At 38.7% G+C, this 16,108-nt stretch overlaps 2 protein-coding genes across 2 annotated transcripts in view; one reads left to right on the top strand and one right to left on the bottom strand.

The window, feature by feature from the left end:
* The window catches only part of GLDC (glycine decarboxylase), a 46,967-nt gene extending 35,378 nt beyond the window's left edge, over nucleotides 1–11,589 (top strand). The window contains exons 16-24 of the mRNA XM_026866781.1: nucleotides 2,363–2,488; nucleotides 3,360–3,509; nucleotides 3,966–4,078; nucleotides 4,693–4,834; nucleotides 6,448–6,559; nucleotides 7,807–7,902; nucleotides 9,047–9,219; nucleotides 9,920–10,000; nucleotides 10,955–11,589. Of these exons, the coding sequence (XP_026722582.1) occupies nucleotides 2,363–2,488; nucleotides 3,360–3,509; nucleotides 3,966–4,078; nucleotides 4,693–4,834; nucleotides 6,448–6,559; nucleotides 7,807–7,902; nucleotides 9,047–9,219; nucleotides 9,920–10,000; nucleotides 10,955–11,098 (1,137 nt within the window). The 3' untranslated portion in view covers nucleotides 11,099–11,589. The remainder of the gene's footprint in view (nucleotides 1–2,362; nucleotides 2,489–3,359; nucleotides 3,510–3,965; nucleotides 4,079–4,692; nucleotides 4,835–6,447; nucleotides 6,560–7,806; nucleotides 7,903–9,046; nucleotides 9,220–9,919; nucleotides 10,001–10,954) is intronic.
* A 3,021-nt stretch (nucleotides 11,590–14,610) lies between these two features.
* UHRF2 (ubiquitin like with PHD and ring finger domains 2) overlaps nucleotides 14,611–16,108 on the bottom strand; it is a gene marked incomplete at its 5' end in the record, with an annotated part of 85,408 nt that continues 83,910 nt past the window's right edge. The window contains one exon of the mRNA XM_026866780.1: nucleotides 14,611–15,201. Within this exon, the coding sequence (XP_026722581.1) occupies nucleotides 15,055–15,201 (147 nt within the window). The remainder of the gene's footprint in view (nucleotides 15,202–16,108) is intronic.

The raw sequence follows: 16,108 nt of genomic DNA, 5'->3' as shown, positions 1-16,108 counted from the left end.
CCCCCACCCCCCCCAACACTGCAAGATCTTTTGATTTGCAATAGGTTCAAAACTACGCTCCCAGTTGTGTATCGTTAAGATTTGGTTTTTTGTGTAATATTCTAGATCCGTCTGGCTCCAGTATATTCAGTTTTGAATGTAATTAGTACTGTGGGTTCTTTCTGAACTATGCAATCAGTTCTTTCAGTGATTTGGGTGATTTTATATTAACAGGATATTTGGCATTTCACTGTATGTCTCCATTATAAAGAGTAACTTGAAATGCTAGGGAACCAACACAGATATTTATAATATTCTATTAGGACGACCTTTCTCCACAGTGAAAATTGACCATTGATCTTTTTGTTCCTTTCCTGTGTTTTCATGAAATATTTGTCCATGGGAACCTTCCCACTTAACACACTGGAAATTAGTTCAGGAACATTTTTGGGACCAGATCAAAAACTTTTTGGAAATCTGAGATTAATTAGCTCTTTCACATACACATAAAGCTGGCTTTAAAAGGTAGGAAAAAAAGTCCTTAGTGCAATAATAGCCATGTTTTCTGAACCTGATTTTATACTTGGCATTGGAACTCATGTGTCATCTCAAAATGGAAGGGTCATTTTCCTGATCTCCTGGGAACTATAAGCTCTGTGTGAGGAAAATACCTAAAATTGAATAGTGAGTGTTCTCTTAATCTGTCTTCATGTCTTTGTTGCATCCAGATCACCTCAAACTTCTTAGAAATCAGTCATTCTTTACAATTCCTGGCTTTGTTTTGTGAATAGTCACTCAGTGGGAAGTGAAATTAGGTTGAAATTTTTATTCCTTGGACATTTATCTTCTGATTATCCACGTATGCTTTGCTGTTATTCTGTGCAAGATCCTTGGGCTTCTGTGAGTGTCTATGGTCCTATGCTCAGAAATACCCAGAGGTTAATCGTGCAGAAGAGAGAGTCTGCATGCTGTTTGCAGTTATGCACACTTAACAGATCTCAAATGTTATAGTGAAATCAAGATAATCCTGGGAAAAAATGGGGCGGGGGGTGTGTGGTGTGTGTGAAAGCCCAAAATGTTGACCTCTCTCCTGGGCTAGAGAGTGGAAGTAAACCAGCAGATCAAGAGTCAGTCTCATTTGGATTTGGTGCTCTCTTGTGGAAAAAAGTATCAACGCTAACTGATAGCTCCCATCTGTCCACTTTGGTGCCCAGTCAACAGTTTCTGTACACAGCAGCTGCTGATGCAACCCAGCAAGTCTGGGTAGCAATCTAGATTCACTTTACGTTTCTGCTATGCAGCTAAAATGGCTACAGATGTGCCCCAGTGCTTCCCAGCACTGGGGCTGGGATCCCTGTGTTTCCTTTAGTCACAGCTGCACAGTAAAACATTGATAGTTCACTCCCAGAGGAGCTGGGTGCTGAGACAGGTGGGTCAATTCCCTGGAATAGCTGTTAAAGTAATTAACATTTGTCTCATGTCTCTTTGGAACATGAGGTAGAGACCATCGTGCAGTTTCTCATGAAAACAAGTGCCTTACTCTCAGTTATTTAATGCAGCTAAGTTTGAGTAGATTACTTATTAAACTTAGTTAAAGGAATCCTTCCAAGGGAATCATAATATCCTCCCAGAATAGAAGCAAAGGATTTTTTTTTTTTTTTTTAGAGAAGGCATATTTACTGTCTTTAGAAAGGGTGGAGTTCATAGCTCAGGAACTATCCTGAGCTCCATTTTCCTATCACTAACAAAAACTTACATTTATTTAAGTAAAAGTACCTCTCTCTTTTTTTTGTTGTTTTTTAAATGAACTGTATAGAGCATGTAAATAGCTGTCTGAAACATCTTAGCTATAGCTAAAATCTAATACCAAAGAAAATATAATAATATATAATAAAATAAAATAATGTATAATAAAATATAATAATAATAATAATAATACCTAATTTAATACCAAAGAAAATACTTTAGAAGTCAGCTGAACTTGTGGAAATCTGGAATTAAATAGTTTTCCCTTTCAAGTCATTGTACATATGGAGACTGATTACTGTAAAAAAAAATTACTTTTAAAAAAACAGGGGATGAGAGGAAAGGATTTTAGATGTGAGTATCTGAGATAATATTCAGGGACTGCAGCCCTAAATATGATTTATGCTGCAAATGAAACGGTTTTCCTAACGAGTATTTAGATGCTGATATTTTAATGGATTTTCTTCAGAGAAAATTGAGTTGCACCTTTCAGTACAAGGGGCAATTTGCCACTAAATGTTCCCTCAGGATCCCTTTTGAAAACTTTGACAATAAATTGTAGCTGAGCATAGACCATAATGCTTTAAGATTTTTTAACTAGTTATACTTTAACCCCTGCTTCTTTTTCCCTTCGAAGGTTTGCCTTATTCCTAAATCTGCTCATGGTACAAATCCAGCAAGTGCACAAATGGCAGGGATGAAGATTCAGCCAATTGAAGTGGATAAAAATGGAAGCATTGATATCTCACATTTAAAAGCAATGGTGAGTATTTAATTATCTGTAATTTTCAAGGTAGGAACACTCCTTCCCCTCTACAGGTGATAGTGTTGGCAGCTGAATTAGATTTTTCTGTGAGAGAAAATAGGTCAATGATAGTGAATACGTGCTTGAAAAGGGTAAGTATTTTCTCTTTCTGCTGACTCAGACGCTAGCCATGAGACACTTGTGAGATTTCCTTTCCAGTTTGAGGATCTTTGGTACCAGAATGGCACAGAGAGTCTTTCTGCACAGTAGGCTCTTTTATAGCAGACATTTTTGGTCTATAGCTAGTACTTGAAATGAATGAGGCATGCTTGTGAGTATGAAGCATTCAAAACTGCACTTTAGCCTTTGTTTAGTGAAGTTCAAGCCCATCTCTGCTGGGGAAGGTGTTGCTAGGAAACTTTTTTCACTTTTTGGAGTAGATTGGTTGCAGGTGGATCTTGGGAATCCCAGAGATTAGCAGGACACATTTTCAAAAATATGTATTTGAGCAGGCTTTTATGGTAGTCATAGAACTGTGTTGCTGAAAGTAGGGGGATGGTCATTAGATCATTGAAGGCCAGATGTTTCACTTACCCTAAGGTCCTAGAAGTGACTATTATACATGCATCTTTTAACACTATGCCTTCTTCCATGGTTTAAAATTCTGATTTATTGAGAAATTACTCTTTTTCCACAGGTACTGCTGAAAAAAAGAGCTCAGTATCTTTTGCTGACTATAAATGAACTATACTACCTGCAGATAGACTTACTTCTCACCTGTAAAACACATGATGACCTTAATTTCATGTTTTTGTAAAAATCTTCTCAGAAGAAGCTGTAGGAGCCTTAATGACTTTATTTGTTTTCCTCTCTGCTGCCCTGACAACAGGTGGACAAGCATAAAGAGAATTTGGCAGCCATCATGATCACATACCCTTCCACCAATGGTGTGTTTGAAGAAGAGATCGGAGATGTGTGTGACCTGATTCACAAACATGGAGGCCAGGTTTACTTAGATGGAGCAAATATGAATGCCCAGGTACAAAATCCCCTAGGTAAATTTATTACATCTGGGAGCATACATTTCCTTGGAGTAAAAATTGCACAGCAGCACTTAGTTCAGACCATAACACAGCTTCCTCAGAAGATGGCAGTGTTTGGAGGAGGTGAGGTTTCCAAGAACAGTAATAAAAATTAGATTGTGAAAATAATTCTCTTTTATCTGATTGTTTTCCTGAAAGATGTATGAGTTTTTCACTGAAATTGGCTTAGTCTACGTAATCTTTGTCAAGGACGTTCTTTACAGAGATGAGTAACAATTTCTAAAGCAAAAAACTGTTCTCATGAATACTTGTTTATGATGCATCATGTTAAAAGAAAAACAGGAAGACATTTTCACACCTTTTTCAACCTGTTTTTCTTAAATGAAGTAATAGGCCTTAAATAGAATAAAGGATATTAAAGAATATTTTGAGACAGAGTATTCCCTTCACAGGTGGGTCTGTGTCGTCCTGGAGATTATGGCTCTGATGTCTCTCACTTAAACCTTCACAAAACCTTTTGCATTCCCCACGGAGGAGGAGGACCTGGAATGGGACCAATTGGAGTGTGGGTATCTCTTTATTAGCCTTTTCTTAAAAAAAAAAATAAAATCCCTTAGTGAATCTTTGTTGACAGTTCACTGAAGTACAGAGCCATGAATGGGAGAGTTGTAATGTTTGTAAACTTTTGTCCTCCAGGATAGTCATGTGCTGATCTCATGAATCGTGAGGTTTGCATATATTTCCAAACCCTGACTTTCACCTTGGCCCTTAAGTGTGTATGGTAGACCTCGTTCAGCAGTCTGTCTTCTGAGTAAATGCAGAGATGATCTGTGGACTTCAAGAGCTGATATTGTATGTAGTCCAGAATGCATAAGTGGTATATGAATTGTGTGTATCTATCATATAGGTTAATCATATTCCTTTAAAATAAAATCTTATGCTTTTAAAAAAAATAGTTTTGAGTTGGATAGCTGCATGAGTATTTTGTGATAAATTGAAAACTGACCACCATCCTCCATTGTCAGCAGTTATGTTAATAAACTTGCTGTTGAAGAAGACATAGACCAGACACAGTTGTGTGTTGGGAAGGAAGGTGAAGAGAAGCTACTGCTGAAACTGTCCAGTAATGGTAACACAGGAACACACATTTAAGTTCTAAAATCGGTGGTTTTGTTTTAGGAAGAAACATTTGGCTCCGTACTTGCCTACCCACCCTGTCGTCAAAATACAGCCAGATAAGGATGCATGTCCTTTGGGTACTGTCAGTGCTGCACCTTGGGGTTCCAGTGCTATATTGCCAATTTCCTGGGTGTATATCAAGGTGGGTAGACTTTTATAAGGACTATCTGCTAAGGGTCTGTTTCTGTTTCAGCCAGTCTGAGGACCACTGGAACCACAGGAACAGGTTTAAGAGCAACTCATCATAAGATGTTTGCTCAGACTGAAATGCATACGATCATGGCATGGTCATAGGTTATACATATCCTTTGAACCTCTTTGTTTTCCAGTAGGACAATGGATCAGCCTATTGACATCTGTTGCAGTAAGAAAGGATGGCAGGACAACTGCCATACCTGTGTAGCCTGCTTAATTCTTCTGTCTCTTGTCTAATATTTCTTGAGACAAGTGGACACAAGGCAGAAAGCTGCAGTCAGGCTTGTCCTTCCACTGTCTCCAACATTGAAGAATTCATGTTTAAAAGCTGCTTGGTAATTACTGTATTCCAATAATATTTCTGGTTGCTGTATGCTGCAGTATTTATACTTGACCTGTATGTAACATTTAACTTTCACTAATTTATTTAATAAGAACTTGAATTCCAGGGGATTTTACTGAATTTGAAAACTGAACTTAGTTTTGACTTTGGATGTGTGACAACTTGATCATGATCTAAGGAATTTTTTAATGTGTTGCAATTTAGTGATAAGCTGGTTACATATATGGAAGTATTCAGCCAAAAGATTCAAATTCTGTTTGAGAAGAGGGTGTGCTGGGACTCTGAATAACATTTAAAGCTTTCAGTGAGGGCAAAAGCTGGAAAGGTGAATATAAAGGCTGTGTCATTCAGAGTACCTTGTAGCCAGTTTGACACTCTAACCATGGAAACTTGTGCTCCCAGGGAAACCAGCTCTTCTGGAATTTGAAATGAGCAAATATGAGCTGGTAAAACTTCCATAGTGGCTTTTCAGCTGTGGGTAAAATTCCCTTGTGACCGTAAGCTGGCTTCTATTACAGAATGTTTAAACTATAGTATATTTTTAAGGGAAGCTGTTTCTTCACAGTGCAAAGTGCTGTCTGTTTACACTGTCCCATCTGAAGGGGCTACCTCAGGCTGTTTTGGCTTTCTCCTTTGCCGACTTAACTTCCAAGTGCAGCATTAAGAAATTCAGCCACAGCTCAATTCCAGTGCTGTCCTTTTGCAGTGCTTTAGCAGAGAAATAAGTGCCTCTGTGTTCATTTGGCTCTGGCCTTTGTTAATGCACAGTATCATCTGTGACACGACGCCAGCAAGCAGAGTTTGAGTTGCTGTGATAATCTGTACAGACAGCACACATCTCTTTTTTGGGAAGCTCTCTGGACACCCTTGCCCTGGGGGGTAAGGATGGTGACAGGTAGCATGTGCAGTCCTTACAAGTGTGCTAATGACAGTCTTGAGTTCTCACTTTTTTCTATTCACTTCAGAGCTTCTCATTTTGAGGAAGGGTTTGGGTTGTTCACTTTACTTTAACCAAAAACTCTTATAAACAGTCTCATAAGGTATGTACACCATAGTTGTTCTCAAGCAAGTGGAAAAGTGTAACAGCAGCGTGATTGCATTAAAACTAGGTAGATGCATTATGGTGCTGTTGTCTATCATGCTTGCCAGTACAAGAACACACTGAGCTTGCCTGGGAGTGTTTTTAGATCTCTTTATTCATGTTATTCCTTTTTCAGACAATGGGAGCAAAAGGTCTGAAGCATGCTTCTGAGATTGCAATACTAAATGCAAACTACATGGCAAAGAGGCTAGAGAAGCACTATAAAATCCTTTTCAGAGGAGCAAGAGGCAAGTATTGGACAAGTTGTTTTCTTCTACAAAACTTTTTTTTTTTCCCCCCAATGTAGAAGTTGGCTTGCAGTATGGTTCATTTTTTAATGCTATGTGACAGTTGCATCTCAAACGTCTTTTGATGTTATTTATAAGGAGACAAATAACCTGCCACACTGCTTCTCTGGAGGTACTGCAATGAAACTGAGATACTTGGAAGTAGAAGTAAAAATGCCTGTTTGTAATTAGATAAAATGTTACAGAAGATGGAGTAAAACATGGCATCTCCTTGAATTCTAGTAGCAGATTAATGAAAAACAAGAAGCAACAAAGTTGAGACCTCCAAATCTGCCATAACTAATGGCACAACTATCTAAGAACTGGAAGCAATTTTTGGACTTGTACTTTCCCTTTCATACTTTCTCTGAGAAACCCCCCCCACCAAATTTCTCTCATTTCTGTTCCTTATTCTCCTTTGTGAGATGAGGGAGAATCCCCTTGGCAATGTAAAATACTGCAGCTACATTCTAGTTCCCTGCTATGGCTCTCCAGTCTTGCAGGACAGAAATAATTAAGAAGAGGTGAAAGAATTATCTGGTAAGAGTACCAGAGAATGCTATTTTGCTTATTTAAGCTGAGTGGCACCAAAGACTATTTGAGTATTATACATATGTCTTCAAAATACGTCTTAAATTTAATGAAGTACCCCTTGGCTAAATGTGCAGGTTGCATTTAAAGATACTTATTTCCTCACAGAAGTGAATAGAAGTTGCACATTTTGAAGGATTCAGAAATGGAATGGAACTAGGTTCTTGAGGATCATGGATATAAATTTAGATAACTTAAGTATTTAGCCTCTCTGTAACACCAGATTTGAGCTTTTCTCTGTCATAACATGAAACTGATTATCTTGTACACGTCTAATTCAAGATAGCCTAAGACCCAAATGGTGTTGGGCCACTGCCAAACCCAGTTATTTTTCAGAGTACTTGTAATTTACATGAGCTACTTTGACCACCCTTTCCTAGTTCTGATCTTGGAAATGAGGCCTCTTCTTAATGTGGCGTGGGACTCAGAGGGCCAGTCTTCAAATACTGAGTTGTATCTCTCTTACCTGATAATTTCCCAGGTTTCAGTTTTTACCTAAGTGGACATCTTTAGTTTGCCTTTTTGCCATGCTCCACAAAACTCATCAGAATAGACTGCTTGGCAGATTGCACTATTCTCTTAGTAGGTAAACATAGTGTACACTTTCTCATTCACAGGTTATGTAGCCCATGAATTCATTTTGGATACGAGACCTTTCAAAAAAACAGCAAACATTGAAGCTGTAGATCTTGCTAAGAGGCTTCAAGATTATGGTAAGTCAGTGTCGTCTTTTTAGAAATAGCAGCGTGAGAATTTCCTAAATTTCTTCTAAAGGGAGCCAGAAACATTCTAGTCCTGTGCTTATGGATGGTGAATCTGTCACGATCATTTCAGGTCTCCTCATGTTCATTAAGGGCCTAGAGAGATATTTGCATCAACTGAGTAGTTGTAGCTTCTTACAAGTCTGCTACTACCTCTCCAGTTTTGTAAACTGCCCCTTCAAATTTGCAATTACAAGACTTAACCATTGGAGCAAGTGGGTTTCAGGCAAGAGCTTAGTAAGATTCCAACCAAAAAAAAAAAAAAAGTAATACTTTTGAAGTAGGATAATAAGATTTAAACGCTTCCATCCTGATACAGTTTGGGCAGTTTTGTACACATGCTCTGAAGAATCTGATCGTGGCTGCCAGACAAGATGACCCATTGAACCACTTGATCCTATGCAACTGTGCTTTTAACAAATATGCATAAAAGCTATTAAAACCCTAACCAATAATAACTGTCAGTGAAATAATCCAAAGCCAGTTGTGATACCAAAACCCCCACCATTCCTGCTCTTTCTAAGTGGGTGCTATAGCCTGAAATAGCATGCACCACTTAAGACTTCTCAGTAGGTATGGAGGTGAGTTACATGGATAAGTTTAGTAATAAGTTCCATTCTCTGCAGCTGAAAGAGAAGTATCACAAGGCTGTAATTAGCAGTAGTGCAAAAAGGGAATCATGAGAGGCCACATTTTCTTTTTACCTTGTTTACCCATCTTACTTTGACATTCAGCCTGTCATAAGAAGGTAAACTGACAAAACACTTCTACTGAAGTGAGCAGCAGGAACAGAAATAACCTGGGAAAGAAGCAATATACGTCAGGCTGAAAAGTAAAAAAAAAAACAAAAAGAGAAGGTTTTAAGAGCATTTAATTAAATCAGTTTGTAACTCTATTGTAAATAATACAATGTCATTAACCCTCAGTGTTAAAAACTAATAATTGAAAAGTGTCTTACCTCTATAGTACACTGCCAACACTACCAACAATTTCAGTCCTGTAGATTACAGAAAGGGCTGATTTTGTGAATCAGTTGCTAGCTAATGCATATACTCACTCATGACCTATTGTCAGTGACTGATTTCTTCTTTATCAGGTTTTCATGCTCCAACCATGTCCTGGCCAGTGGCAGGGACGCTTATGATTGAACCAACAGAGTCTGAAGACAAGGCAGAGCTGGACAGATTTTGTGATGCAATGATCAGTATTCGGCAGGAAATTGCTGAAATAGAAGAGGGCAGGATGGACCCCCAAATTAATCCACTAAAGGTAAGATGGCATCTAGAACAAGTCACCAGCATCAGCTTGACGCTTGAGACTTACCTGAGGCTACGTGCACCTGCCTCCTGGTCTTTCAGTACTCCCAAAAATAACTGTGTGCAACAGCAAACTCATGAATTCCTTGAAATTTTTTTTTGAAACTCTATAAACTTTTTCAAAATTTCAGTTCTGACTTCAAGTCAGAAGTCTGGCCTTTGCTCTGTCAGCAAGGAAAGTTATTTACACAAGCACAAAATCTATAAATTTCGAGATCATCATAAAGTAATGAAGGAGAGATGCTTATTTATCTGGTTTAAGAAGTGGAGTGGAATGTCCTTAGAACTAACAGTAAAATACAGATTGACTTAATTATTTTAGCAACTGCAGCACAAAATTGCTACAGGCTCAAGCTCTGTTCAACTCTTGTAAGCTGTACTGACTTTTTTAAATACTGAGGGAATATACTGAAAAGCTAGAAGCATATTCAAACACTGGGTAATATCTTCAGGTAAACTGAAAAAAAACCCAGATACTGACTTGCTTCCTGCTTTAAATTTGTCTTTTTTTCCCTACATAAATGGTATTCTCCAGTGACTGCCTCGGCAGTAATTACTTGTATGTAGCAATGTGAATTTGGAGGAGGGTTGACACTGCTACATCCAATTGAATTCTGTATTTTTGTGTCCTAAATGTGTCTTTTTGCTTGTAGATGTCACCACATACTCTGAACTGTGTCACTTCTTCCAAGTGGGACCGTCCTTATTCCAGAGAAGTGGCAGCATTCCCACTGGTGAGTAAATAATGGGATCCTAGTGGTGTGGAAATACATGTGCTTTCTGCTCTGTTGTTTTCTGGTCAGTTGAAGTAATCTGGTAAGAATAAAAATTTCAGAGCCATTTATACTGTTGCTCAGGGTTTTTTTTGGGGGGGGCTCTACAGTAGTTCCATTAGTTTTGTTTTACAAGACAAGGAAAAAAAAAATCTTAAAAATTTCTGAACACATTAAGTGCAAACATGGATTTCTAAATCTCAGCACTTCAGTTGGAAGCAGCCTATTCAGTTCTGATATATTGCACGGGGGCTCTCAAAACAGAGTCCCACATCCTGACATTCAAAGCTCTGCTCTGAAGAACTTGGATGAGGATTTGACATGATGCGCAGTCAGCACAGGGCAAGCCATACTAGTGCAAGCCTGCTACAAATAAAGGTTAAAATGGAGACGGATATGTCAGACTTCTTCACAGCACTGCATAAAATTTCTTCCAGATCTTAACAGCTAAATATATGTGTAACTAAATTTCCTCACCTAAAACTGAATTGCATCTATTTTATTGCTATGTACTGTTTCAAAGAGGAAGAAACCTGTGGTTTGCTACCTCATTTTATATAACTATACTCAACAGCACAGGTCTTGGTAGTATTCTCCACTTTTCCTTGGTTCCTGTCCATATGCCAGCTATTCAAAGGGTTGTAGTTTTTTTTTTTTTATCCCATGACAACTGCTTCTTCGCAAGCATTTGTTAGAGAACATGGTTAGACTTTTTAAAAAAATCTATTCTTTTGACTGCCAACTTTTATTATACATGCTTGTTACCTTTCAGGGACTGCAAACAGATTTCAAGTATGACTTCACTTAAAACTTTTCCAGTGTTTGTCATTCTTAAAACTTCTAATGTCTATTACAGTTACATAGTTTTGCTTGGTAGAAAAATTTAAATAGCTATTTTTTTTCTTCTGTTCTTAGCCATTTGTGAAGCCTGAAACCAAGTTTTGGCCCACAATTGCTCGCATTGATGACATATATGGAGATCAACATCTGGTTTGTACCTGTCCACCAATGGAAGCCTATGAATCTCCCTTTTCTGAGCAGAAGAGAGCGTCTTCCTAAGACTCACTCTAGCTGCCTGGATTTTTGAGTCCATCAGGATGGCCTTTTCTTCCCAGACCTGATAGGGGATTTATATACTGTGTATATTTTGAAAAATCACCATGTTTGTTAATTGAATCACTGCTGTTAAAATGTAAATACAATCAATAGGTGTAAACAAAATGTGATTGATTGTTCCACAGCAGCTGATGTTGAAGTTGCCTTGATTCAGTATTTTGTCTGTTTTGTGCTAAAGTTTTAACAATTAACACCCAATTTGCAAAGTGGCATGGAAGATATGGTTAACAAAAAGTAGAAAATATGCAGATGCATAAGGCAATAGTAATGAATATTAATTGCAGGAGTAATTGTTTATACTTTGTAAAAAAAGATGAAGTAGATTGTTTACTTCACATATTACCACTAGCATTGCAAGTGTTAATATTTCATACTGGATTTTTTCTACCTATCAATGTTAGTACTCTAATAAAATTGGTTGGAGTTTTATGTGTTGTCATGTTTTGGATTTTAACTTTTCAGCTGAATTCATCCCACAGAGCAGTATGAAATTATGAGGCATAAATTCTCATTTGTCAGAACTGCCACAGCAGTAACAGCTTTTACACAAGGCAAAATACTGGCAGAGAATAATAATGAAATCTCGGGTTCTTTTAAGGAGAGAGAATGATTGGTTTCATTGAGCAGTATCAAACTTAACTTTTTTCTACATCACATCAGTTTTTCCTAGTAGTTCCATGTAATCCTCTCCTCTTATTCTGGAGAAGGCATGAAACACCTTTTATAGCAGACTGTGAACTGCTTAGTATGAATTAGATCTTGTCTAACAAAGTGTTCTCCTTCCACAGTTTCTCAAATCTCTTAGTTTGGGTCTTGGCTTTGGTTTATACAGTGCACTCGTCTTTCCTTGCTTTGTCACATACATCTACAGCTTGTATAAAAACTGATTCACAGCTTTAGCTCTGGCCCTCCAAGAATACCAACAGTACTTTGAGACCAGAGCCCCACTGCTACTCACAATACCATGTTCAATTACTCAGTATCCAGAACACAGATCTTAAATGGGAGCCTCTTCTCATCTGTTCCCAGTCAAACTTTTCTATAAAACTGATCCTCTTACCAGTTACACAGAGAGATTGTATGTGTTATGAGTGCATTTGAAAGGAATCTGAAGGTGGGTCTGTGCAGACTCATTTGTGTCTGATGCAAGTGAGTGACCCTATAAAGACAAACTCGTTCAGCCACACAAAGCAGGATTTTGGTGAATGAGGAAACAGGTACTGCAGTAACACTCAGACTGGGCAAAGGACCGCAAAGTTTCACACCTTACAATCAGCAACTAGCCAAACTCTTCTTGAAGGCCTACATGCACACTCATGCCTGGGAACTTTCTTCAAAGTGACACAAATGAACCTAGTGTTCACAGCGCTATTTTAAGTACTGTACTTTTGTGTCTTTTATAGTGAAAGTTTCAGGACTGCCACTTTTTCATTACCTACCTTATGACTTCAGTGGGGGCTTTAATTACACAAAGACACTGCAGATGACAGAAGACAAGAATGGATTTCATTAAAGAAAGGTTATGCCAGGTACCAGTTCTGCTGTGAAAAGCTGCACCTAGGTCCTAAAATGTCTAAATACATGGTGAAGAAAATCAGAATTTTATACTGATTTTTACTTATTATACTGAAAAGGGTGTCTTTCAGCAGCTACTGACACAGCACAAAGGGTGTAAAAAATCATGAGGAAACACTGCAAACTTGTAATGTGAGAAAGGACAGTCTGTCCGCATTGCCAATCTAACTCCACGAAGTCTTGTCAAGCTACTTTGATTTTTGTTAAAGGCAGTTTCATGTTGCTTGTGTCTCACTGAAAAGATACATTAAAAAATCGGTTTACATCATTTTCATATTAAGCAGAGAACTACCAATTGTTGACCTCAAACTGAGAAATTTATCTCATCAATTAATTGGTAAAACCTCTCAAACAGAAAAAAAGCATTAAAAGTGTTTCACAGCATGCAATTACGAAGTAAAAAGCTGCAAGTCTTACATGCTTACTGCACAGATGCAGTGATTGTTACAAAGGTAATATTAGGTCTGTTTTCCCCATAAAAATAGTGAGCTAATGTTCTGTAAACAGAAGTTCAACAGGATATAAGAATCTGTCTATAGCTCTGTATGCTTCACACTAACACCAATTCACCTACTGAACAAAGGCTGAATCCTCATTCTAGTAAGCACAGAAAAAGCTGAGAAATTACATCTTTCAAAACTGTTCAGCAATGCCTGTTTTTTTGATATATGACTAGAGAGATAGTACCAGCATTATGTATTTGAGATGCAACTGAAATCTTAAGTAGAATGGGGGAGGAGAGAGAGAGGTTACTTATTTTGGATGAAGTGAGTAAGCCATTAAGTTAACTTTCAGACACAAAAACCAGCACTTCCACATGCATCTCAGTAACTGGCTCACTACCACACCAGTGTAAGGGTATGATCTTAAATTACTGAGAATGACATATATACTTCCATGTATACTTGTACATACCTACTTTGCAGTGCAGGTCCATGCCTGCGGTGGGAACCTCTGACTAATTGCTGTGTGGGGCATCCACAGCTCCCAGCTGCACCGAGCCATGCTAGCAGCAAGCACTGCCAACACCACTGGGGTAGGAGGGGCTCCCTCCCACTCTGGTACATGGATTGAGCACTAATGAGCTTCCTTCAAGTATCAGTAGAGACCAGAGTAGCTACTACAGCTACTGCTATGAGAGCTGCTATTACAGAGTATGTGTGAAACCATGGACACTGATGTCAGGTTGGGGTTTTTTTCTTAATTAACAATGTTTTTTTAACTGAGAAATTAGTTAAGGAATATAAAGCTTCATGTCTGAAAAACAAGCCCACCTAAAGAAAGTATGTAATAATCTGAAGTAAAAAGGTTGATAAAATTTTTATGATTTAAATAAGGGGAAAATAGTAAAAACAAAATTAGCAACTTTTCTGAATCATAAAATATTTAATAAGGTATATTTTGGGGGGGGATATATTGTATATAAAATTTCAGATCACAATATGAAGCGATTTGAACCCTCTCCAAGCTAGCACTGCCTTCAATGCTGTGTAGATAGATGTATTGCCACTGATACAAGACCTACTAAAAGCATACATTTTAACTAATACAGAAGTGGCTTTTTTATATGAAATATTTTTTACACAACTAGAGTGTCTTGAATACCCTCTTTAAGTGCAAAAAACACAGATCACTTTACACTAATGCAGCAACAATGCATTCATATTGTTCTCATTAGTCATTAGTAGTCAACTTGCGTAAGATACAAGAAAAGCACAATGAAGCTCACAAAAATAGACTAAAAATCAGCCTGTTCTTGCAAAAAAATACAGCATAATAGAAGAAAAAGACAAAAAAAGGATTATGCACACCACAGAATTTGCTGTTCTTTAATCCAGCTGGCTTAAGTGCTGTTTCTGGGGGTTTTTTGCTGTTTTTTGTGGGTTTTTGTTTTGGTTTGGGTTTTTTTTTGTAAATCAAACCACATGGACCAGGCACAACTAATATTCAGGAGGCAGTGATTAGCTAAAACTTCACTAACTTTTTGTCATCCCCACAATTTATTTTCCTCTGTCCTGAGGTAGTTACAAAAAAATAAATCATAAATTAACCATCAGCTAGGCCAGTAAGAGCTGAGGCTTTTCTTTTCTTTAAAAACTATTTGTTAACTGGCCAAAACTACCCTTGATGTTAAAAGACAGCTGAGAATTAGAGTTCTCACTACACCAAAAAGATGGCTATGAGGGGAAGAGGGTTAGCTGCTTCAAAATGTGACAATATATTGAGTCCCATCAAGCTGGCTGGTCCACTGTTGAATTTTCCGTGTTTATTCTCCTTTGCTGTCTATAAAGTCACTGGGAGAAGTACAGAAGGATCTGAGCACATCATCGTCCTTTACTGTAACCAGGGAAGAACTGGTCCAGTAGTGTCTGCAGTATCTTGTTTGGAACCATGGTGTAGCCCTTACCAAGGTCATAGCGGCAGGCAGGGCAGGTGAAGACTTCAGCTCTGAAGGAGCGCTGTAAACAACTCTAGGACATACAAGGCAGAGAAGTAAATTGTGAGAACTTTGTTTTAGACTGACAGCTTAACCAGCAAAATCTAATTAATCACTATAAACCAAAGATGCAATCTGTTGTACTACCAGAAAACAGGAAGTCATTACCAAGCCCTCCGGCGCCTAGCTCTGCCTCTGTGACAAAAATGTCCTAACAAATAAGGTCTGCTCTGGGCTGGGACGTGAAACATTGAGTTTGGGAGGAATTAAAACAAATCACTACTGATATGTCCCTTTCACTTCCACTAGTGCCTTCCTGTGAAATGCAGCCATGTCTGCAGCTTCCTTACAGATTCACAGATTGCTACATTTTTCCAGACTTTCATTTCAAGAGGAAGGTGACTATACCAGGAGCAGACACCCCTGTATCCTGCAGTGAGACAGCACAGTCACCCCCACTGCCACCTATGGGGGTCTGCAGTGGAGCAGATGCCGATTTGTGGCCTGTGGGGGCCCCCACACCGGGACAGGTGAGTGTGCCTGAAGAAAGCCAGTACCCCATGGGAAGAAGCTTCTGCTGCTGTAGCTCAGCACTGGGAGGACTGCAACATGTGGGGGTGGCTCATGACCGAGAGAGTTTGTGGAGGACTGACTCCAGTGAGAGGGGGTCAGACTGTGCTGAAAGAGGGGAAGAATGCCTTAAGTTTCCCCTGCACCAAGGTGGAAGATGACACAGGACTGACTGCACCCCCTATTCCCTGCCCCCAGCACTGCTGGTGGGAAGGACGTAGAGATACAGGGAGAAAAGCTGAGCCTGGGAAGAAGGGAGGGGTGGGGAAAGGTGTTTTCAAGATGTGGGAATGCTTCTCATGGTTCTACTCTGGTCACGTGGTCAAGTGTTGTTGTTATTGTCTAGTAAATTTATGTTCTTCCCCCCCCCC

Source organism: Athene cunicularia, assembly GCF_003259725.1.
Source record: "Athene cunicularia isolate RWA chromosome Z unlocalized genomic scaffold, athCun1 chrZ_part4, whole genome shotgun sequence".
Classification (NCBI taxonomy): domain Eukaryota; kingdom Metazoa; phylum Chordata; class Aves; order Strigiformes; family Strigidae; genus Athene; species Athene cunicularia.
This window is presented reverse-complemented; position numbering and strand designations above follow the sequence as displayed.